General features: G+C 48.0%; 1 protein-coding gene across 5 annotated transcripts in view; it reads right to left on the reverse strand.

The window, feature by feature from the left end:
* LOC142289838 (centromere protein C-like) overlaps nt 1-23,444 on the reverse strand; it is a 246,824-nt gene that overhangs the window by 189,181 nt on the left and 34,199 nt on the right. For 2 of the 5 annotated variants that reach the window (XM_075333776.1, XM_075333777.1), the window contains exons 2-3: nt 8,930-8,952; nt 3,143-3,216 (exon numbers count right to left, since the gene is read on the reverse strand). The exons of 1 other annotated variant lie outside the window; for it this stretch is intronic. In XM_075333776.1, the coding sequence (XP_075189891.1) occupies nt 3,143-3,216; nt 8,930-8,952 (97 nt within the window). Of the gene's footprint in view, nt 1-3,142; nt 3,217-7,472; nt 7,574-8,929; nt 8,953-19,225; nt 19,317-23,444 lie in introns of those variants that run through there. 2 more of the 5 variants (XM_075333778.1, XM_075333779.1) reach the window with 2 other exon arrangements.

Consider the following 23,444-nt stretch of genomic DNA (forward strand, 5'->3'; position numbering starts at 1 on the left):
TTTTTAAAAATGAGAAAATTAAAAAAAAAAACAAATAAAAGTTAAAATTATCCCCCTTTCGCGCCCATTTAAAACAAAACAGATAAAAAAATATGTACACATATTTGGTATTGCTGAGTTCAGCAATGAATGCCCAAGCTATCAAAATATAACCTCAATTAATATGATCTGTACATGACATGGAGAGAATTTTTTTTTTTTCGAAAAGGCAACATTTTTTTAAAATGCTATAACAGGCGATTAAAATGTAGCATCTGCACAAAAATGGTATAATTAAAAACGCCAGCTCAAGATGCAAAAAAATACGCCGTCAATGAGCCCAAATCCTGAAAAATGAGAACACTTTGGTCTCGGAAAATGGTGACCGAAGCACAATTCTTTTTTTTAGACAAAGTTCTGAAATTTTTTTCACCCCTTAGATAAAAATATACATGTTTGGTATCTAAAAACTCATACCGAACAAAGGCATCATACGGACACATCGATTTTACCCTATAGTGAACACGGTAAATAAAAGACCCCAAAAACCATAGGACATTTTTTTTTAAATATCACCACACTTTTTTTTTCACTTTTCCAGTACACTATATAGTAAAACTAATGGTTTCATTCAAAAGTACAACTCTTCCGGCAAAAATAAGCTCTCATATGGCAATACTACAAAAAAAAAAAGTTATGGCTCTTGGAAGAAGGGGAGGAAAAAAAACGAAAAATGGAAAAAAATCGCCTGGGGGATTAGGGTTTTTTACTAGTCCCCCCTAGGGAACTTTATGGCTACACTGTCCAAGCACTTTTCCTGATCAGAGCAATGCATTGGCATCCCTCTGATCAGGAGAAATATTGTTCTCCTGTGAGTTCCGGCACCGTGCCGGCATTCACAACAAAACACGTCATGGTAGCAACAGGGGTCATCATCTGACCCCCCGCTCTCATGGCAACTCATTGGTGCCCCGTGTTTTCGTCAGAGCATGTTAGATTGCGCTGTCAGAGTTTGACAGGGCGATTTAATGGGTTAACAGAGGTCCACCCGAGCCTGTAATAAGCCGCACATGTTTGCGAGCCCGCATTAAAGGGAAAGACATGGCCAAGGACATACAGGTGTTAAAATCATGCCTACCTGCCTAACTGGAAGTGCGGGCAAATGCAAGAAGCGATTATAATTCTCACTCAATATACAGTGAGCACAGCTGTGATCGCTCCCCAGAATTTTGATTGACAGCCTGCTCTGCAGCTTATGTTCAGCGCTACCCATCAATCAAAGTGTCGGGAAGTGATTACAGCCCTTTTCATGTATGAGTGTTGACTGTAACCACTCTTTGCACCGCTCCCCTTAAATGACTAGAACTCAGCAGCTGCAGGGAGGGTATACATTCATTTTCTCCCTGGAGCCGCTTGTAGTTTTTCTGGACATGAGATGTTACTCTGAATATTTTCAGGATCCATGGAGATAGACGCTGTGGGGAGGTGAGCTAAGAGTAAGCACTCTCTGCTTTTATTTCTGCCACCGTTTTAGCTTCAATGCAAGAAGACCTAGTCATGGGACAGAGATAGAAGCAGTGAGTGACACGAGCACAGACCCACAGCTTTGAGCGTCGCCCTTAAATGAATTGACAGAGAGCAGCACTGGTGTCACTGACTGCTTCTGTCATCACCCCATGACAATGATTTGTGTGAAGGCACGATTGTGTCCCTCACTTCTTGACATCATCTACTTTCACAGTCGCTTTAGGCTACTTTCACACATCCGGATTTTTGCTCTGCGGCACAATACGGCGCTCTGCAGAAAAACCGCAACCGGCTTTTGGAACGCTGGTTGCGGGTTTTTTTTGCATAGACTTACATTAGTGCCGTATTGTGCCGCAGGGGCTTGCGTTCGGTCCAGTTTTTGCCGCATGCGGCAGATGTAGCCTATGCGGCGGCCGGATAGAACGTTCCCTGCAACGTTTTTTGCTCCGGCAAAAAAAAACGCATCGCGACGCATCCGGCCGCTGCGGCGCATTTTCAATGCATGCCTATGGATGCCGGATGCGGCGTGATGCGGAAAAAAACTCATCCGGCCGCCGCATGCGGTTTTTTCCACTGCGCATGCTCAGTAGTGTGCCGCAACCGGAAAAAAACGGACCGACCGCATGTAAAAACGTGCGGCTCAATCCGGCTGTGAAACCTATGCAACGGATGCGGCGAAAACACCGCATCCTTTGCATAAGTTTTTACATGCGGTCGGTCCGTTTTTTTCCGGTTGCGGCACGCTATTGAGCAAGCGCAGTGGAAAAAAACCGCATGCGGCGGCCGAATGCGTTTTTTTCCGCATCGCGCCGCATCCGGCATCCATAGGCATGCATTGAAAATGCGCCACAGCGGCCGGATGCGGCGCGATGCGTTTTTTTTTGCCGCAGCTAAAAACGTTGCAGGGAACGTTCTATCCGGCCGCCGCATCGGCTAAATCTGCCGCATGCGGCAAAAACCGGACCGAACGCAAGCCCCTGCGGCACAATACGGCACTAATGTAAGTCTATGCAAAAAAAAACAAAAGCCGGTTGCGGTTTTTCTGCAGAACGCCGTATTGTGCCGCAGAGCAAAAATCCGGATGTGTGAAAGTAGCCTTATGCAAAGGATGCGGTGTTTTCGCCGCATCCGTTGCATAGGTTTCACAGCCGGATTGAGCCGCACGGCTCAAACCGGATGTGTGAAAGTAGCCTTAGCGGGCATGACGTAAGCAGAATGCCGGCGTTGCACTCATGTCTTCGCATCTATCACCATGAATTAAGGGCATCTTCAAATGGCGATAATACAAGAAACTACAGTAACTGCAGTGCTGCACCCTGATGCCATCCTGTTCCAGGAGAGGCAAAAAACCCTGCAGGGAGTGAGTGCAGCCTCAGCTTCCTCGGACGTCTCGTTTGAGAGAGTCACTGGAAGTGAAGTAAAAAAACAAAACATTTAGGGACCAGCAGGATAGGGAGAAGTGTAGGGTATTACATAATAAAGCTAATTAGAAAACTGGTTAATGTGTATAGATATTTAGGAAGGACATTTTAGCTGCCAGACTACCTCTTTAAATATATTTATTACAACACAGTACCATTAATTATTTTATAAATAAACAGACTCCAGAACACCTTTATCAGGAGCTTGAACTTACATTTTCGATACAAGGAGTTTCCCTTAACGGGCATGGTATCCCATCCAGATCTATAGTTGGGAAGATCTTCCAGCCTAGTAAGACAGCAAAAATTGTAAGAAGACGTAGGTGTCACAATGAGGTTTTTACAAACATCGCCAACTGTCATGATCTGTGGAGACTAGATTCTGGGCAATCTGCCTGTTAACTTCTCTGATGTCTGAGATTAGCACTAGTGATGAGCGAGTACTAAAAAGCTCGGGTGCTCGAGGCTCGGGCCGAGCATCCCAAGATACTCGTGTACTCGGCCCGAGCACCGAGCCCAATGTTATCCTATGGGAGACCCGAGCATTATTCTGAAATGACCCCCGGCAGCATGTAGAAACCATAAAACTGTAAATTAAAAAAAAACAAAACGTGCGTGTGTGTGTAAGCGTGCATATATACATACACGCGGAGTGGAGTGCGGGAGGGGCCGTAGCCGAGCGGGGAAGTGTCGGGCTAAAGGCACGGTCATTCTGGGCCGGCCAATTACTGCAATTCCACAAGTAACAGGGCTGTGGCATTGCAGTGGTCTACCAGCCAATCCCTGCATAAGGGCTGGCTCTAAAAAGAGCGCCAACATGAAGACCACGAGTACAGCACGAGTATCGCGAGATTACTCGGTACCCGCAGAGTAGCCCGAGTACAGTGATACTCGTGCGAGTACCGAGTAGTAACAAGCATACTCGCTCATCACTAATTAGCACAGGCAGACTTGGGTGTCGACCCACAGACTTGAGGATGACAGGCAGACTACCAAGTTAATCTCTGCTGGGCTGCTTGTTCGTCTCCTTTGATCATATGCTATGGGGCAGCCAGTCACATTCACACTCCTCCTATATATGCTGGCTGGACTCTTCCATTAATACCAACTATAGCTTCTCTATACTGGCCTGGTGAGGTGTTGTGATCTAGACTTACTAGGGGTTGTAGTACAATATTGCTGTGAACAATTGTGTTGTTGAAGAGAACCCGCCACCAGGTTTTTCTCCTATAAGCTGCGGTTAGCACCAGTGAGCTTATATATAGCATTCTAGAATACTGTATATAAGTGCCCTCTGTATAATGTAAAAAATACTTTTATTATACTCACCTAGGGGGCGGTCGGGACAATGGGTGTAGCTGGGTTCGGGTCTGGCCCAGCCTAGTGTTGATGACGCAGCCTACATCATCCACACAGATGCCACCAATGCGCTCCTGCACATGAGCACTTTGATCTGCCCTACTGAGGACTCATGAAAGTATTGTAGTGCACATGCACGGGCAGTCTTTGACTTATCCTCGCACCTGCACAACAGTATTGCAAAAGGATTTCCACAGCACACAGTAAAATCACCAGCAACAGGAACACAACAGCACACGGAACAGGTTAGGGAAATCTATAGTTTGCATGAGAAAACAGATCCCTCTATTTTATAAAGGCGGGGATGTCATGGGTGTGTCACGGGTGGCATAGTCATGTGCTTTCTAGCTGTATGAGGTCACAGCGTTTGGCTGTGCAAAATGTTCCTCGAATTTCTATTGTTCCTGCTGTCACTATTCATTGTAATAAGTAGCTTCCTGCTGCATTTTCATCTCTCCCCCTTTTGGACCCAGCAGGACCCCGCCTTCAGCCCAGCTGCTGATCATCAGTATTCTCTTGGTGCTTAAATATTCCCTTCTTCCCTGAACTGGTGCTGGTGATATTTTTATGTTCATTCTAGCGCTACTTGCAAGCAGGTGGCTTTCTCTCATGTGTATTATCGTTGATGAAGCTTGCTGAACTCCTGCCTGTGTCATCTGTGGATAAGTAGTTCATGCTTTTTTTTTTCCCCCAGTTTGTCCCCCTGTTGGCTTCTTTTAGCATTTAGTGGGTTGACGACGTTCTCATAACACCCATTCTCTATTTAGGATCCAGTATTAGGTACACCTAGGGGCAGGTATCTGGCTCGGCGCACATGTATGGAACCTATCAAGGACCCATCTAGTAAGGGACAACAAGGACCACCTGTAGGTTTCGTCAGGGGTCTCCCCCTTCTCTATGCAGGGTTCCCCTTCCCTTACCTTTCGCCGCTTGCTTGGTAGATCCCCTTATCTAGCATGACAGGGGAGTACCTGTATTAGGTCTCCCACAACATGTGATCCAAAAGGTAACCAGTAAAATTAACTCCTGCTAGTCCGATTACTAATGAGCACACAGCTGGTCGACACACCAGAGAAAGTATAGCTTGGAGGGTCAGAGTCTGTAATTTGAACAGCGTCTAATACCGCCATGACACTTGGCAAGTTTAGAGCCCAACACTGTGTGACAGTAACCCTCCCTCTACGAAAGGCCTCTGTACCATCAGGACCATCTCTCCGGATGACGGCGATGAAAAGCGCTAACCAGATTCTCCGCATGGATATAAGGGGCAGATACTTAAGTCCTCTCCGCAGAACCATAACCCTGCCAGTGAACCAAGTACTGTAAAGAACGAGGAACGACCCGAGAATCTATAATTCTCGTTACCTGAAACTCCAGCAATTTGTCAACCAACACCGGAGGTGGAAGGGTAGAGGAGTTCCTGATCCCACAAATTTCTTTAATAGAGATTTGTGGAAAACATTCTGTAATTATATAAAGCTGCTGAGACCAGACGGAAAGCCAACAGCTGATGACAGCAGTAATTTTGAATGGACAGATGAACCGAGGACCTAACTTAACAGATGGTACTTTAAGCTTGATGTTTCTAGTGGACAACCACACCAGATCACCCACACACAGGTCCGGATTAGGCACACGTCTACAATTAGTCACACGCTTAGGCCTAAGACACACGGCATGAAAATCGGTGCGAGTGGAATGCGATAAAACATTGCATTCCACTCATTCCAATATTAGCCTATGTGCCAGCACCCATGAGCGGTAATTTTCTCAGCCCTTATCGGACCGAGAAAACAATCGGAGCATGCTGAGACTGTAATGCGTTCCTGGTTTCACTCGCACCCATTCAAGTCTATGGGGCGAGAGGAGAGAAAAAAAAATTGCACTGCACTCACGGTACACCGCAGCGCCGGCCCGCCCCTCCTCAACACTGGCCCGCCCCTTCTGAGTGTCGGCCTGCCCCCCCCCCCCCGCAGCTGAGGTCTATTCGCATGATCAGACCTCAGTCGCAGTGACACTCCCATGACACTCGGCTCCTGCTGTGCTGCCAGCGTGAGCCGAATGTCATGCGAGGATCGCACTAGTCCCCCGTGTGGCCCCAGCCTTATACTTCGAGTCCATGTTATGCAAGTGCTGCTGAACCTTGTCACATGTAGACAATAGTGCTGAGCCCAGTTAGTCTCTTTGATCACATGCTGTGGGGGAACCAGTCATGCTCCCTCCCCTCCTATATATGCTGGCTGGACTATTTCATTATTGCCAGCTATAATTTTCCTATACTGGTTTTACTAGTGGTTGTGGTGCATTATTGCTGTAAGCGGTTGTGGTGTTAACGCTGGTTGTCTTTTTGTTGCTATCTTCCTGTATTTTCTTTTCTCCTTAGCTTCTTATTGTTTGTTCCGGTGAATTTGCGTTGTGTCTGAGTTTTGGTTTTCCCTGTCTGTCTCAATCTGTATTACCATCACACGCCTGCCTCTTCCTTCCCTGGGGGTAAGCAACAGATCAGATCTTGTCAGGAGAATAACTAGGAACGTGACTCAGGCATCTCCACCATTAAGGGTAACCTTGAGGTAAGGGATAGCCTAGGGTCCTCTAGCATGAAGTACAGTTTAGGAGCTCCCTGTCCCTCACTATCCTGCAGTCACATCATGACAAGAAGGGAGTAGTGGTGTCAGTGCTTAGTATTGATTTTAAATTTCAGATACCAGAACCTCAACGTGATGCGCCATGTGGGGTACCAATGAACAAAGTCATTTGTTCCTCTGAATCTTCATCTTAATGTCTTGGGGGAACATCATTATTCTGTTCTTGCTGCTCACCCTGGGGTTAAAAGGAACTCTTGATCTCACGTTGCACCACTTTTGTTGGCACAAAATTCGGAGTGATGTGGTAGTCTGTCTGCCTGTATCTCACTATCATCCGTCTGAATGTCTGCAGCCTTTGAGGCTACATGCGCACGCGGCAGTTTTTTTGTCACAAAAAAACTGCACCTTTGAGACATCAAAACTGCACCTCGTCTCAGAGAGCCTGAAAATGTAAAAAAAAAAAAACTAGAAAGTATACAATAGACCAGGGGTGGGGAAACTTTTCTGCTGGGGGCCATTTGAAAATTTCTACCATACTTCGGGGGCTGCACAAAATGATCAACTTGAAAATTACCCTGCTATGTTTGGTCAAACAACTCACTGTGGTGGCTGGAGCTGCTTCTCTTTGGTACGGCTGTGACGTTAGGAGATATTGAACTTGTGGCTTCTCACAACTGCTTTTCCAGGTTTGAGTCGGCTGGGACTGCTGTATATACATCACATAGGAGATGCTGGAACTTCTATATATACACACATCACAGAAGGGGATGGGGGCATATACATCACAGGAGATACTGTGGGCATATATATCACAGGAGGGAGTGGGGCATATACATCACAGGGAGGACTATATTTCACCGGAAAGGCTAGGGACATATACATCACAGGGGAGGATTGGGAGGAATGTACATCACTGGGGAGGTTGGGGGGCATAGACATGACTGGGGAGGCTGAGTGGCACAGGGATCAAAGGAGATGCTGAAGGCAAATACATCACTGGGGAGGGCTGGGAGGAATATACTTCACTAGGAAAGCTGGAGGGCATAGACATGGTTATGGGGTACATACATCACTGGTGGGGAGCACAGACATAGCTGTGGGGTCACTAACATTGCTGGGGTTATATACATCACTGTGGGGAGCTGAGAGGAATATACGTCACTAGGGAAGCAGATGGGCACATCACTGGGGGGCACATCACTGGGCAGCACAGACATCACTAGGGGTATTTGCATCACTGGGTTGCACAGACATAGCTTTTGGGCACAAACATGGCTGAGGAGCCACAACAGCGCTGGAGGAAGCTGGAGTGGCACAGACAGCCCTGGGGGACGCTGGGGGCACAGACAGCCCTGGGGGACGCTGGGGGCACTGGGAGGCTGGAGGCACAGACAGCTCTTGGGGAGCCTGGGGACACAGACAGCAACTGGGGGAGGCTGGGAGCACAGAGGGCACCTATGGGAGGCTGGGGACACAGAGAGCACTAGGGAGTACAGAGAGCACTGGAGTGCACAGACAGACCTGGGGGAGGCTGGGGCAGCTACTCCTCTTTTGTGGGATGGGAGCGAATCCTACCCCGCCCACAAAGTAAGTCCTTACGCTGGTACTGACCACTCTGCAGATGTGGCTCTACACGAACAGAAATAAGACAAGGCCTACACAATTAGATTTTGGCAGCTAGCCTCCCAGTGACTCTCCACACTGCAACCAAAGTTTGTATTTGCACTTTTGTTTCATTTGGTTGGATGTGCTAAATATTTATGCTGTGTGTATTGAACATTGCGGCTACGCAACTACTTACATCTTGGTCATACACCAGTTTTAATTAGAGCACAGCATAGCTGGATCCTGCTTCTCTTGGCTCAATGTCCATCCCTGGGCCCAGAAGTGGTAAGTTTGTTAATTTAGTCCTAACCAGAAGGTCAGCATATCATTGGAGGAGCTCAAATGTATACACGAAACATAGCACTATTGCAATACAAAACTTTGCAGTACACATTTTGTAGCAATTACAGAATGCTGTTATTACAAGGTAACATTAACATAAGCAAGACTTACCTGTTTCTTGGCAAACGCATCATCTGTGAAAGAAAACAATTTAGAGGTGTTTAGGATTTTCAGTTTAGATCACTATAAAGCAATATTAAAGACAACCTGCCACATCAAAAATGCATCCACAATATCAGGACTCATTCATATGTCTGTTTTTTGCGTGCAACTTTAAGTCACGTTTTTCACAGATAGACTGTTAACCTGCCCGCCCATACAATTGGAGGCTTTTCAGCCCAGGTAGAGGCATTTAGGTACAGACCCAACAAAAAGACCTGCCTTGACACTGGGCTGCTCAGCTCACATACAACTGGCTTTTTTTATGCGCCAAGTGTCTCCAATTTTAAATGTATTTACTTAGAAGTGATACATGTCGAAATTCCTATATTCAATGTTTGCATACCTTAGCGTCTCAGAGTGCAGTTGTATAGTTGAGTATATTTCATGTTCAGTTTGCACCTGTTGACATTTGTTTGTTAGGAAGAGCCATCTGTAAACCTATTATAGTGTATGGAGGTGTTGACATGTTCATGTAATTTTCTGAACTGAGTGGTCCACACGAAAACATGGAGACAAACTATTAAACATGGTTTAATTATGATCCAAGTCATGGACAAAACTCAATGCATCAATGCAAGTTTGTGGTTCCTGGAAAAACTTGAGTGAACACTCGGACACCACTCGTGTAATCAAGAGGAATTGAGCACATGGATATATAGTTATTGGGAAAAGCTACAATATAACCAGTGTTTTATTTCTTTCAATCTTTTTATCATAGTAAAGCACACTTAGGCCTCATTCACACGTCAGTAATTTTGCATCAGTGATTTTATGCCGAAGTCTTTATATGTGACAATTTGTGACAAATCCGGCACTTTGCCCGGCTCATCCCGAATGCCCTGGTGCAGTAGCAACTAGGGTAATATAAGTGGTTAATGGCAGTTGTAACTTGTCAAAAAAAAAAATCACAGCTGTCATCAAGCCTGAGGTTAGTAATGGTTAGGGGTCTATGAGAACCCCCTATTACTAACCCTGTAAGTAAAAAAAAAACAAAAAAAAACAAACCTTTTTCTCCAATTTATTAACCCCTAAAACATCCCTGCAGGTCCGACGTGATCCGCACATAGCCTAATCAGGAAATCTGGCATTGACTTTAATGGTAGAAATTTCAGCTCACCCATATGCAGTCTTCAAGGCGAAGGTGGATGCCCGCAGTCCCCGGACAGGCCGGTCCGTAATTCAGAATAGATGTAGAAAAGAAGCGTATAGGACTCAGCACCAATGCGGTAATAATAAAACTTGGAACTTTATTCGGAATTTTTTAAAAGAAAAGTACACAGGTCATCCAAAAAAATCGCCATGCGATTTGCCAAGCGGCTTTACGCGTTTCGGACAAACAAGGGGAAATTAAAACCAGTCCTTAGTCATAAGCCATGATATGTGAGAGGCAAAAGGTATATATAGCACTACAAGTATGGAAAAGAGGATAGGCAAGCCAGGAAAACAGGAAGGGAGTTCACCTGAGAAAATGCAAATGAAAGAAGGAAGAAAATGGTATAGGAGACGGAATAAGTTAACCCTTTAGGCACCGTATATAGCAAAATATGTAATAATAAATGATATGTGAATATAACCACGAAAGTGGTGTGTGTATATATATATGTACACACACGTGCATATATATCACAGTATATTTATATTATTATATTTTAGAAATTGTATATTCTACATTTAAGTGATACAGAAACAATGTGAGTAAATGTGAAAGAAGGGAATTTTGTTTACTTACCGTAAATTCCTTTTCTTCTAGCTCCTATTGGGAGACCCAGACAATTGGGTGTATAGCTTCTGCCTCCGGAGGCCACACAAAGTATTACACTTTAAAAAGTGTAACCCCTCCCCTCTGCTATACACCCTCCCGTGCATCACGGGCTCATCAGTTTTGGTGCCAAAGCAGGAAGGAGGAAACTTATAAATTGGTCTAAGGTAAATTCAATCCGAAGGATGTTCGGAGAACTGAAACCATGAACCAACAGAACAATTCAACATGAACAACATGTGTACACAAAAGAACAACAGCCCGAAGGGAACAGGGGCGGGTGCTGGGTCTCCCAATAGGAGCTAGAAGAAAAGGAATTTACGGTAAGTAAACAAAATTCCCTTCTTCTTTGTCGCTCCATTGGGAGACCCAGACAATTGGGATGTCCAAAAGCAATCCCTGGGTGGGTAAAGGAATACCTCGATAAAAAGAGCCGAAAAACGGCCCCCTCTTACAGGTGGGCAACTGCCGCCTGAAGGACTCGCCTACCTAAGCTGGCATCTGCCGAAGCGTAGGTATGCACCTGATAGTGCTTCGTGAAAGTGTGCAGACTCGACCATGTAGCCGCCTGACACACCTGCTAAGCCGTAGCCTGGTGTCGCAATGCCCAGGAAGCACCGACGTCTCTGGTAGAATGGGCTTTCAGCCCTGCAGGAATCGGAAGCCCAAAAGAACGGTAGGCTTCAAGAATCGGTTCCTTGATCCACCGAGCCAAGATTGACTTGAAAACCTGAAATCCCTTACTCTGGCCCGCGATAAAGACAAGAGCGCATCGGGCCAGCGCAGGGGCGCCGTGCGAGAAATGTAGAGCCGGAGTGCTCTCACCAGATCTAATAAATGCAAATCCTATTCACATTGGTGAACTGGATGCAGACCCAAAGAGAGTAAGAAGATATCCTGATTGAGATGAAACGGGGATACCTTAGGGAGAAAGTCCGGGACCGGACGTAGAACCACCTTATCCTGGTGAGACACCAGGAAGGGGGCTTTGCATGACAGCGCTGCTAGCTCAGACACTCCTTTGAGTGATGTGACTGCCACTAGGAAGGCTACCTTTTGCGAAAGGCGAGATAGAGAGATCCCGCATCGGCTCGAAAAGTGACTTCTGAAGAGTCGTCAGCACCCTGTTAGCACCCTCGGATCTTAACGGACGCTTGTAAGGTGGGACTATGTGGCCAACCTCCTGCAGGAACGTGCGGACCTGCGGAAGCCTGGCTAGACGCTTTTGAAAAAACACGGAAAGCGCCGATACTTGTCCCTTGAGAGAGCCGAGAGACAAGCCCTTGTCCATTCCAGATTGAAGGAAAGAAAGAAAAGTGGGCAAGGCAAACGGCCAGGGAGTAAAACCCTGATCAGAGCACCAGGATAAGAAGATCCTCCAAGTCCTGTGATAGATCTTGGCGGACGTTGGTTTCCTGGCCTGTCTCATGATGTCAATGACATCTGGAGATATCCCTGATGACACTAGGAGCCAGGACTCAATGGCCACCCAGTCAGGTTTAGGGCCGCAGAATTCAGAAGGAAAAATGGCCCTTGAGACAGCAATTCTGGTCGGTCTGGGAGTGCCCACGGTTGACCCACCGTGAGGAGCCACAGATCCGGGTACCACGATCACCTCGGCCAGTCTGGAGCGACGAGGATGGTGCGGCGACAGTCAGACCTGATCTTGCGTAACACTCTGGGCAGTAGTGCCAGAGGAGGAAATACATAAGGCAGTCGAAACTGCGACCATTCCTGAACTAGCGCGTCCGCCGCCAGAGCTCTGTGATCCTTGGACCGAGCCATGAATGCCGGGACTTTGTTGTTGTGCCGCGACGCCATTAGATCGACGTCCGGGTGAAGAGACCATTCCCCTGCGTCCATGCCCTGGCGACTGAGAAATCTGCTTCCCAGTTTTCTACGCCCGGGATGTGAACTGCGGAGATGGTGGAGGCTGTGGCTTCCGCCCACAGCAGAATCCGCCGAACTTCTCGGAAGGCTTGACGATTGCGTGTGCCGCCCTGGTGGTTGATGTACGCAACCGCCGCGGCGTTGTCCGACTTAATTCGGATCTGCCTGCCCTCCAGCCACCGCTGGAACGCCTTTAGGGCTAGATACACTGCCCTTATCTCCAGAACATTGATCTGAAGGGAGGACTCTGTCGGAGTCCAGGTTCCCTGAGCCGAGTGGTGGAGGAAGACCGCTCCCCACCCTGACAGACTCGCGTCCGTCGTGACAACAGCCCCGGCTGGGGGCCGGAAGGATTTTCCCTTCGCCCAGGAAGTGGAAAGAAGACACCACTGAAGAGAGGTTTTGCTGCAAAGGAAAGAGAGATGTTCTTGTCTAGGGACGTCGACCTCCTGTCCCATTTGCGGTGTCCGATAGAAGCGGACGCAGACGAAACTGCGCAAGGGAACTGCCTCCCTTGCTGCCACCATCTTCCTTAGAAAGTGCATGAGGCGCCTCAAGGGGTGTGACTGGGCCCGAAGGAGAGAGTGCACCCCTGTCTGTAGTGAACGCTGATTATGCAGCGGAAGCTTCACTATCGCTGAGAAAGTATGAAACTCCATCCCGAGGTAAGTCAGTGATTGGGTCGGTGTCAGTTTTGACCTTGGAAATTTGATGATCCACCCGAACCCCTGGAGAGTCTCCAGAGCAATGGTCAGGTTGTGTTGACATGCCACCCAGGAGGGTGTCTTGACTAGAAGATCGTCTAGGTAAGTGATCACCGAGTGGTCCTGAGAGTGTAGGACCGCCACCACTGCTGCCATGACCTTGGTGAAGACCCGTGGGGCTGTTTCCAGGCCTAAGGCAGTGCCCCGAACTGAAGGTGTTCGTCCCCGATGGCGAAACGCAGGAAGCGTTGATGCTCTGGTGCAATCGGCACATGGAGATAAGCATCCCTGATGTCGATTGATGCTAGGAAGTCTCCTTGTGCCATCGAGGCGATGACAAAGCGGAGAGATTCCATCCGGAACCGTCAGGTTCTCACATGTCTGTTGAGCAGTGTGAAGTCCAGAACGGGGCGGAATGATCCGTCCTTTCTTGGTACCACGAACAAGTTGGAGTAGAAACCGCGACTACGTTCTTGAAGGGGAACGGGTAACGCAACTCCTCCCGCCTTCAGAGTGTTCACCGCCTGAAAACGTGCATCAGCTCGCTCGGAGGGCGGAGATGTTGTGAAGAAACGAGTCGGGGGACGAGAACTGAGCTCTATCCTGTAACCGTGAGACAATGTCTCTCATCCAACGGTCTTGGACATGTGGAGACCGCTCCCCTGACCTGGACCGCCATGCAGAAGAGTTTCTCTGGCTCTTCTGTGGCCTGTTGGACGATAAGGATGGGGACCTAGCTGAGGGTGCTAAGGTCTCTTTGGTATGGGCTGGGTAAGCACGAGTCCGTTCCTTTGGAATGCTCAATCGATTCATCCAATTGTGCGCCAAACAATCGGTCGCCAGAAAATGGCAAACCGGACAAGAGCTTCATGGAAGCAGAGTCTGCCTTCCATTCTCGTAGCCACATGGCCCTGCGGACTGCCACCGGATTGGCGGATGCTACCGCTGTACGGCAAGCCGAGTCCAGGACAGCATTCATGGCGTAGGATAAACCGACGCCTGGGACGTCAAAGACGCTAATTGCGGAGCAGAGTGTGACCGCATTAATCTCAGACAGAGCAGCTGAGATAGCCTGGAGTGCCCACACTGCTGCAAAGGCTGGGGCAACGGACGCGCCTATGGCTTCATAGATGGATTTCATTAGGAGCTCTGTCTGCCTGTCCGTGGCATTCTTGAGCGTTGAACCATCAGCCACTGCTACTACGGATCTAGCCGCCCGTCTAGAGACTGGAGGGCCACCTTGGAACACTGAGCCCAACCCTTAACAACGTCAGAGGGGAAGGGATAACGTGTGTTATTAAGGCGTTTAGTAAAACGCTTGTCCGGGAAAGCCCTGTGCTTCTGGACAGCATCTCTGAAGCATTGAGAGCCACGTATTCTAAGCAAGCCCGCTTAGCCGGTCTGGGACTGCAGTCCGTGCCGGAGTCCCCCACGTAATAACTAGAGGCCCCCCCAGGAGCACGCCACGTCGCGGACCGAGAGGGGCCTGTGAGCGATCCCGCAGTGCCCGGGGCCTGTGTAAGGGGCCGGTCTGGGCTGCAAGCTTCTAGTATCTTAGCAGACCATATGTCCATAGACTGTATGTACAGCCGAACTGTGAAAATGCATACAATATTATATATATATATATATATATATATATATATATATACAGTTCAGCACTCTAGGTGGCCCAGCCCGATGGGAAGATGCCACCTGGCTTACCGACCGCTCAAGCAGTGTGTGCTGCTTAAAAACATGGCTGTCGGCGTCTACAGGGGAAGAGGGGGCCGTGGGCATAACCACAAAAGTGCGGGAATCTGGTGTCCCGGAGTGAAAAGTGAGGGGGGCGGAGGACAGCCAAGTGTGCTCCAGCCCTCACTGTCGGCGTTAGACCGACCGTCCCGCCCCTCCCCCTGACTGGCAGGTCCGGGGGCGGGAGTTTAAGGCACTAGGCCGCAAAAGCCGGGGGCTAAAGTTAAAAACCTTGGCCGGCCAGCAGGCGCGGTCGGCGCGGTAGTCTCGTACTACCCCCGCAGTCGCCGCCAAGTCTGAGGCCAAGGTGCTTCATGCACCGTCCCCAAGGGGACACTGAGTACCTGTGCGGGGATCTGTGCCGTAGAGTGATTAGTGAGGGGGGCGGAGAACAGCCCAGTCTGCTCCAGCCCTCACTGTCGGCGTCAGCCCGACCGTCCCGCCCTTCCCCCTGACTGGCAGGTCCGGGGGCGGGAGTTTAAGGCACTAGGCCGCAAAAGCCGGGGGCTAAAGTTAAAAACCGCGGCCGGCCAGCAGGCACGGTCGGCGCGGTAGTCCCGTACCAACCCCGCAATCGCTGCCAAGTCTAAGGCCAAGGTGCTCCATGCACCGTCCCCAAGGGGACACTGAGTACCTGTGCGGGGATCTGTGCCATAGAGTGATTAGTGAGGGGGGGGGGGGGAGGACAGCCAAGTGTGCTCCAGCCCTCACTGTCGGCGTCCGACCGACCGTCCCGCCCTACCCCCTGACTGGCAGGGCCGGGGGCGGGAGTTTAAGGCACTAGGCCGCAAAAGCCGGGGACTAAAGTTAAAACCGCGGCCGGCAAGCAGGCGCGGTAGTCCCGGCGTCATAGCAATCACTGCAGTCGCTGCAGCGTCTGAGGTCCAGGTGCTCTATGCACCGTCCCCAAGGGGACACAGAGTACCTGTAGATGCAGGGCCCTGTCCCTGATGATACTCAGTCTCCTGTCCGTCAGAATCCCACAGGGGCTGCGGAGGGAGCCCGGTCCCAGTGCCTGGATGACCGGATAGGATCCCACTTCCCCAGAGCCCCTAAGGGATGGGGAAGGAAAACGGCATGTGGCTCCTGCCTGTGTACCCGCAATGGGTACCTCAACCTTAACAACACCGCCGACTTAGTGGGGTGAGAAGGGAGCATGCCGGGGGCCCTGTTAGGGCCCTCTTTTCTTCCATCCGATATAATCAGCAGCTGCTGCTGACTAAAATGGGAGCATGAGTGCATGTGTGCCTCCTTCAACACAAAGCATAAAAACTGATGAGCCCGTGATGCACGGGAGGGTGTATAGCAGAGGGGAGGGGTTACACTTTTTAAAATGTAATACTTTGTGTGGCCTCCGGAGGCAGAAGCTATACACCCAATTGTCTGGGTCTCCCAATGGAGCGACAAAGAAATATTGGGTTGAAAACATAGACACATCAGTTTGTTTATAATGCTTATGATTCAATTATATTTCATGATAAATTTATATATATGTTTAACACCCAATGCCATCAAATTTAGCCGCATATAGAAAAAAGAAAAAAATGGCATTGGGTGTTAAACATATATACATTTATTCTGAAATATAATTGAATCATAAGTATCAAACTGATGTACCTATGTTTTTAACCCAACATTGTCACATTCACCCACATCGGGGATTTTTTTTTTTCTTTTTTCTACATGCTGCTAAATTTGATGGCATTGGGTGTTAAACATATATATAAATTTATCATGAAATATAATTGAATCATAAGCATTATAAACAAACTGATGTGTATGTTTTCAACCCAATATTTTCACATTTACTCACATTGTTTCTGTATCACTTAAATGTAGAATATACAATTTCTAAAATATAATAATATAAATATACTGTGATATATATGCACGTGTGTGTGTACATATATATACACACAGACCCCTTTCGTGGTTATATTCACGTATCATTTATTATTACAGATTTTGCTATATACGGTGCCTAAAGGGTTAACTTATTCCGTCTCCTATACCATTTTCTTCCTTCTTTCATTTGCATTTTCTCAGATGAACTCCCTTCCTGTTTTCCTGGCTTGCCTTTCCTCTTTTCCATACTTGTAGTGCTATATATACACCTTTTGCCTCTCACATACCATGGCTTATGACTAAGGACTGGTTTTAATTTCCCCTTGTTTGTCCGAAACGCGTAAAGCCGCTTGGAAAATCGCATGGCGATTTTTTTTTTTGGATGACCTGTGTACTTTTCTTTTAAAAAGTTCCGAATAAAGTTTCAAGTTTTATTATTACCGCATTGGTGCTGAGTCCCATACGCTTCTTTTCTACATTGACTTTAATGACCTCACCTAAGGTGAGGTCACTAAGTTCAATGAGTTAATCTCAGATCAGTTCACCTGAGGTCATAGCTGGTGTACCGTGGGAACGTCACTGAGAGTGACATCACCGCGCACAGCTGCAGCTCAGTGTAACCCTGACAGCTGCAGTGAGCTGCCACATTTTCTAATGTGACCGCACACTGCGATCTCCGATGTAGCAGAGCCAGGATCTCCATGGGACCTTGTGTGGATTACTTTGGACCTGTAGTGGTGTTTTGGGGGGGTTAAGAAATTAGAGAAAAAGTGTGTTGTTTTGTTTTATCTAATATATAAAGCTGTGTGCGTGTGTGTGTAGCACAAGGTCCCCATCAGGGGCGATTGTGTGTGTGTGTGGCACAAGGTCCCCATCAGGGGCGATTGTGTGTGTGTGTGGCACAAGGTCCCCATCAGGGGTGATTGTGTGTGTGTGTAGCACAAGGTCCCCATCAGGGGTGTGTGTGTGTGTGTGTGTGTGGCACAAGGTCCCCATCAGGGGTGTGTGTGTGTGTGTGTGTGTGTGTGTGTGCGCGCGCGCCACTGCATGTGAGTACCTGTGTGTACCGGTGATACTGTCTGCAGGGTTGTGTATCTAATCCTCTCCTGTGTGATACTGTCTGTACGGCTGTGTATCTAATCCTGTCATGTGATACGGTCTGCTGAGCCGCGTATCTAATCCTATGTTGTCTGATACTGTCTGCAGGGCTGTGTATCTAATCCTATCCTGTGTGATACTGTCTGCTGAGCTGTGTATCTAATCCTATCCTTTGATTCTGTCTGCTGAGCTGTGTATCTAATCCTATCCTGTGTGATACTGTCTGCAGAGCAGTGTATCTAATCCTATCCTGTGTGATACTCCTGCTGTCCTTGGTGACACTTTAGACATTTCTGGTCACCAGGAAAATGGCTGTGCATTGTGTCCTTACATGTCTTCTCTGTTATCTGTTGTAAACACTCAGATTAGGAGAGGGGAGGCGTGCCATCACACACAGGAGAGCAGACTCCGCCCACTTTACAGCAGTCTGTAATCTGAGCTTTTTCTACAGTGGAAATTCAGTAGGATTTCAGAAGCTGCTCCCCCTAGTGTTTAACAGTGGAAAATATCAAACTTTTTAATTTTTTTTTTTATATTTTGCACAATTAAAAAAAAATAATATTTAAACAAAACATTTAAACATTAGAACTTTACATTTTTTCAATTATTTTTTTTTTTTGACTATGCCGGATGGACGGGCCGCATGGAAAAACTTATGCAAAGGATCCGTTTTTTTCGCCGCATCCGTTGCATAGGTTTTTGAGCCGGATTGAGCCGCACTGCTAAAACCGGATGTGTGAAAGCAGCTTAAAAGGGACTGTATCGCGTTTTTTTTATTTTTTTATTAAAATTAGTGATTCTGAAATGAAGTATTTGTAATTCAAAATGAAATTCGTAGCTTATTTAGTTTTTATGTTATTCTAATTTTACTGTATGCACTGGGGGCCATGTTGGATTTGCTGTGTCTGTAACGACACTTCCACACTCCTTTATGGCAGCCCCTGTGCATAGAGAATAGTGGTCGCCATCCGACCCTATGTTTAACGTTACAGTGGGCGTATGCTGTGATCTGGACGCGCCCCCCCTGGGCTGTCCATATCACAGCAATGGGAAGATTTCAGCGCCATTTTTGTGGAGATTCAATCCATGCTCTTTGCGCCACTTTACAACTGTCAACCGCCGGGATGTAAGTCCGGGAAGCCTCCCCTCCCCCCGTTACCGATCACACAACCCTCCCTCCCTCCGTTCTCACCAGCCCCCGCCCCCTGCCGTTACCGTCTGTTATTAAATCACGTCCCTCCGCTGTCCCCAGCCCCGTTCTGGCGGCCTCCAATGTGTGTGTCCTCCCTGTGCTCTCATCAGCCCCCTTCCATTACCGTCTGTAATGAAACCCCCTCCCTCCCCCAGCTGTCCTCAGCCCCGTCCACGTGTGTGTGTTTGTGTGTGTGTCAACCCTTCCGCTTGCTACCCTGTGTGATACTGTCTGCATGGTTGTTTATCTAATCCTCCCCTGTGTGATACTGTCTGCTGAGCTGTGTATCTAATCCTCCCGTGTGTGATACTGTGTGCTGAGCTGTATATCTAATCCTCCCCTGTGTGATACTGTCTGCAGAGCTGTGTATCTAATCCTCCCGTGTGATACTGTGTGCTGAGCTGTGTATCTAATCCTCCCGTGTGTGATACTGTGTGCTGAGCTGTATATCTAATCCTCCCCTGTGTGATACTGTCTGCAGAGCTGTGTATCTAATCCTCCCCTGTGTGATACTGTCTGCTGAGCTGTGTATCTAATCCTCCCGTGTGTGATACTGTGTGCTGAGCTGTATATCTAATCCTCCCCTGTGTGATACTGTCTGCAGAGCTGTGTATCTAATCCTCCCGTGTGATACTGTGTGCTGAGCTGTGTATCTAATACTATCCTGTGTGATACTGTCTGCTGAGCTGTGTATCTAATCCTCCCCTGTGTGATACTGTCTGCTGAGCTGTGTATCTAATCCTCCCCTGTGTGATACTGTGTGCTGAGCTGTGTATCTAATCCTCCCGTGTGCTGAGCTGTGTATCTAATCCTCCCGTGTGTGATACTGTGTGCTGAGCTGTGTATCTAATCCTTTCCTGTGTGATACTGTCTGCTGAGCTGTGTATCTAATCCTCCCCTGTGTGATACTGTCTGCTGAGCTGTGTATCTAATCCTCCCCTGTGTGATACTGTGTGCTGAGCTGTGTATCTAATCCTCCCCTGTGTGATACTGTGTGCTGAGCTGTGTATCTAATCCTCCCGTGTGCTGAGCTGTGTATCTAATCCTCCCCTGTGTGATACTGTGTGCTGAGCTGTGTATCTAATCCTCCCCTGTGAGCTGAGCTGTGTATCTAATCCTCCCCTGTGTGATACTGTCTGCTAAGCTGTGTATCTAATCCTCCCCTGTGTGATAGTGTGCTGAGCTGTATATCTAATACTATCCTGTGTGATACTGTGTGCTGAGCTGTGTATCTAATACTATCCTGTGTGATACTGTGTGCTGAGCTGTGTAACTAATCCTCCCCTGTGTGATACTTTCTGCTAAGCTGTGTATCTAATCCTCCCCTGTGTGATAGTGTGCTGAGCTGTATATCTAATACTATCCTGTGTGATACTGTGTGCTGAGCTGTGTATCTAATCCTCCCCTGTGTGATACTGTCTGCTGAGCTGTGTATCTAATACTATCCTGTGTGATACTGTCTGCTGAGCTGTGTATCTAATACTATCGTGTGATACTGTGTGCTGAGCTGTGTATCTAATCCTCCCCTGTGTGATACTGTGTATCTAATCCTCCCCTGTGTGATACTGTGTACTGAGCTGTGTATCTAATACTATCCTGTGTGATACACAGCTCAGCACACAGTATATAATCCTCCCCTGTGTGATACTGTCTGCTGAGCTGTGTATCTAATCCTTTCCTGTGTGATACTGTCTGCTGAGCTGTGTATCTAATCCTCCCCTGTGTGATACTGTCTGCTGAGCTGTGTATCTAATCCTCCCCTGTGTGATACTGTGTGCTGAGCTGTGTATCTAATCCTCCCCTGTGTGATACTGTGTGCTGAGCTGTGTATCTAATCCTCCCGTGTGCTGAGCTGTGTATCTAATCCTCCCCTGTGTGATACTGTGTGCTGAGCTGTGTATCTAATCCTCCCCTGTGAGCTGAGCTGTGTATCTAATCCTCCCCTGTGTGATACTGTCTGCTAAGCTGTGTATCTAATCCTCCCCTGTGTGATAGTGTGCTGAGCTGTATATCTAATACTATCCTGTGTGATACTGTGTGCTGAGCTGTGTATCTAATACTATCCTGTGTGATACTGTGTGCTGAGCTGTGTAACTAATCCTCCCCTGTGTGATACTGTCTGCTAAGCTGTGTATCTAATCCTCCCCTGTGTGATAGTGTGCTGAGCTGTATATCTAATACTATCCTGTGTGATACTGTGTGCTGAGCTGTGTATCTAATCCTCCCCTGTGTGATACTGTCTGCTGAGCTGTGTATCTAATACTATCCTGTGTGATACTGTCTGCTGAGCTGTGTATCTAATACTATCGTGTGATACTGTGTGCTGAGCTGTGTATCTAATCCTCCCCTGTGTGATACTGTGTATCTAATCCTCCCCTGTGTGATACTGTGTACTGAGCTGTGTATCTAATACTATCCTGTGTGATACACAGCTCAGCACACAGTATATAATCCTCCCCTGTGTGATACTGTCTGCTGAGCTGTGTATCTAATCCTTTCCTGTGTGATACTGTGTGCTGAGCTGTGTATCTAATCCTCCCCTGTGTGATACTGTGTATCTAATCCTCCCCTGTGTGATACTGTGTACTGAGCTGTGTATCTAATACTATCCTGTGTGATACACAGCTCAGCACACAGTATCTAATCCTCCCCTGTGTGATACTGTCTGCTGAGCTGTGTATCTAATCCTTTCCTGTGTGATACTGTCTGCTGAGCTGTGTATCTAATCCTCCCCTGTGTGATACTGTCTGCTGAGCTGTGTATCTAATACACAGCTCAGCACACAGTATCACAGGATAGTATTAGATACACAGCTCAGCAGACAGTATCACACAGGGGAGGATTAGATACACAGCTCAGCAGACAGTATCACACAGGAAAGGATTAGATACACAGCTCAGCAGACAGTATCACACAGGATAGTATTAGATACACAGCTCAGCACACAGTATCACAGGATAGTATCTAATACTATCCTGTGTGATACTGTGTGCTGAGCTGTGTATCCAATCCTCCCCTGTGTGATACTGTGTGCTGAGCTGTGTATCTAATCCTACCGTGTGATACTGTCTGCTGAGCTGTATCTAATCCTCATGTTTGATACTGTGTGCTGAGTTGTGTATTTCTCTCCTGTGTGATACTGTCTGCACAGCTGTGTATCTAATCCTACCCTTATCCATCATATAGTGCCAACTACTGAGCCACCATACACTGCCAAATACTGAGCCACCATACACTGCCAACTACTGAGCCACCGTACAGTGCCGACTACTGAGCCCCCGTACAGTGCCGACTACTGAGCCCCCGTACAGTGCCGACTACTGAGCCACCATACAGTGCCAACTACTGAGCCACCATACAGTGCCAACTACTGAGCCACCATACACTGCCAACTACTGAGCCACCATACACTGCCAACTACTGAGCCACCATACACTGCCAACTACTGAGCCACCACACAGTGCCAACTACTGAGCCACCACACAGTGCCAACTACTGAGCCACCGTACAGTGCCAACTACTGAGCCACCGTACAGTGCCAACTACTGAGCCACCGTACAGTGCCATCTACAGAGCCACCGTACAGTGCCATCTACAGAGCCACCGTACAGTGCCATCTACAGAGCCACCGTACAGTGCCAACTACTGAGCCACCGTACAGTGCCATCTACTGAGCCACCGTACAGAGCTAACATAGTGCTAACTACTGAACCACCGTACAGTGCTAACTACTGAGCCACCATACAGTGCCAGTGCCAACTACAGAGCCAACGTACAGTGCCATCTACTGAGCCACCGTACAGTGCTAACACAGTGCTAACTACAGAGAATCCGTACAGTGCCAACTACAGAGCCACCGTACAGTGCCATCTACAGAGCCACCGTACAGTGCCATCTACTGAGCCACCATACAGTGCCAACTACTGAGCCACCGTACAGTGCCAACTACTGAGCCACCGTACAGTGCCAACTACTGAGCCACCGTACAGTGCCAACTACTGAGCCACCACAGTGCCATCTACTGAGCCACCGTACAGAGCTAACATAGTGCTAACTACTGAACCACCGTACAGTGCTAACTACTGAGCCACCATACAGTGCCAGTGCCAACTACAGAGCCAACGTACAGTCCCATCTACTGAGCCACCGTACAGTGCTAACACAGTGCTAACTACAGAGAATCCGTGCAGTGCCAACTACAGAGCCACCGTACAGTGCCATCTACAGAGCCACCGTACAGTG

Source organism: Anomaloglossus baeobatrachus, chromosome 2 (assembly GCF_048569485.1).
Source record: "Anomaloglossus baeobatrachus isolate aAnoBae1 chromosome 2, aAnoBae1.hap1, whole genome shotgun sequence".
Taxonomy (NCBI): domain Eukaryota; kingdom Metazoa; phylum Chordata; class Amphibia; order Anura; family Aromobatidae; genus Anomaloglossus; species Anomaloglossus baeobatrachus.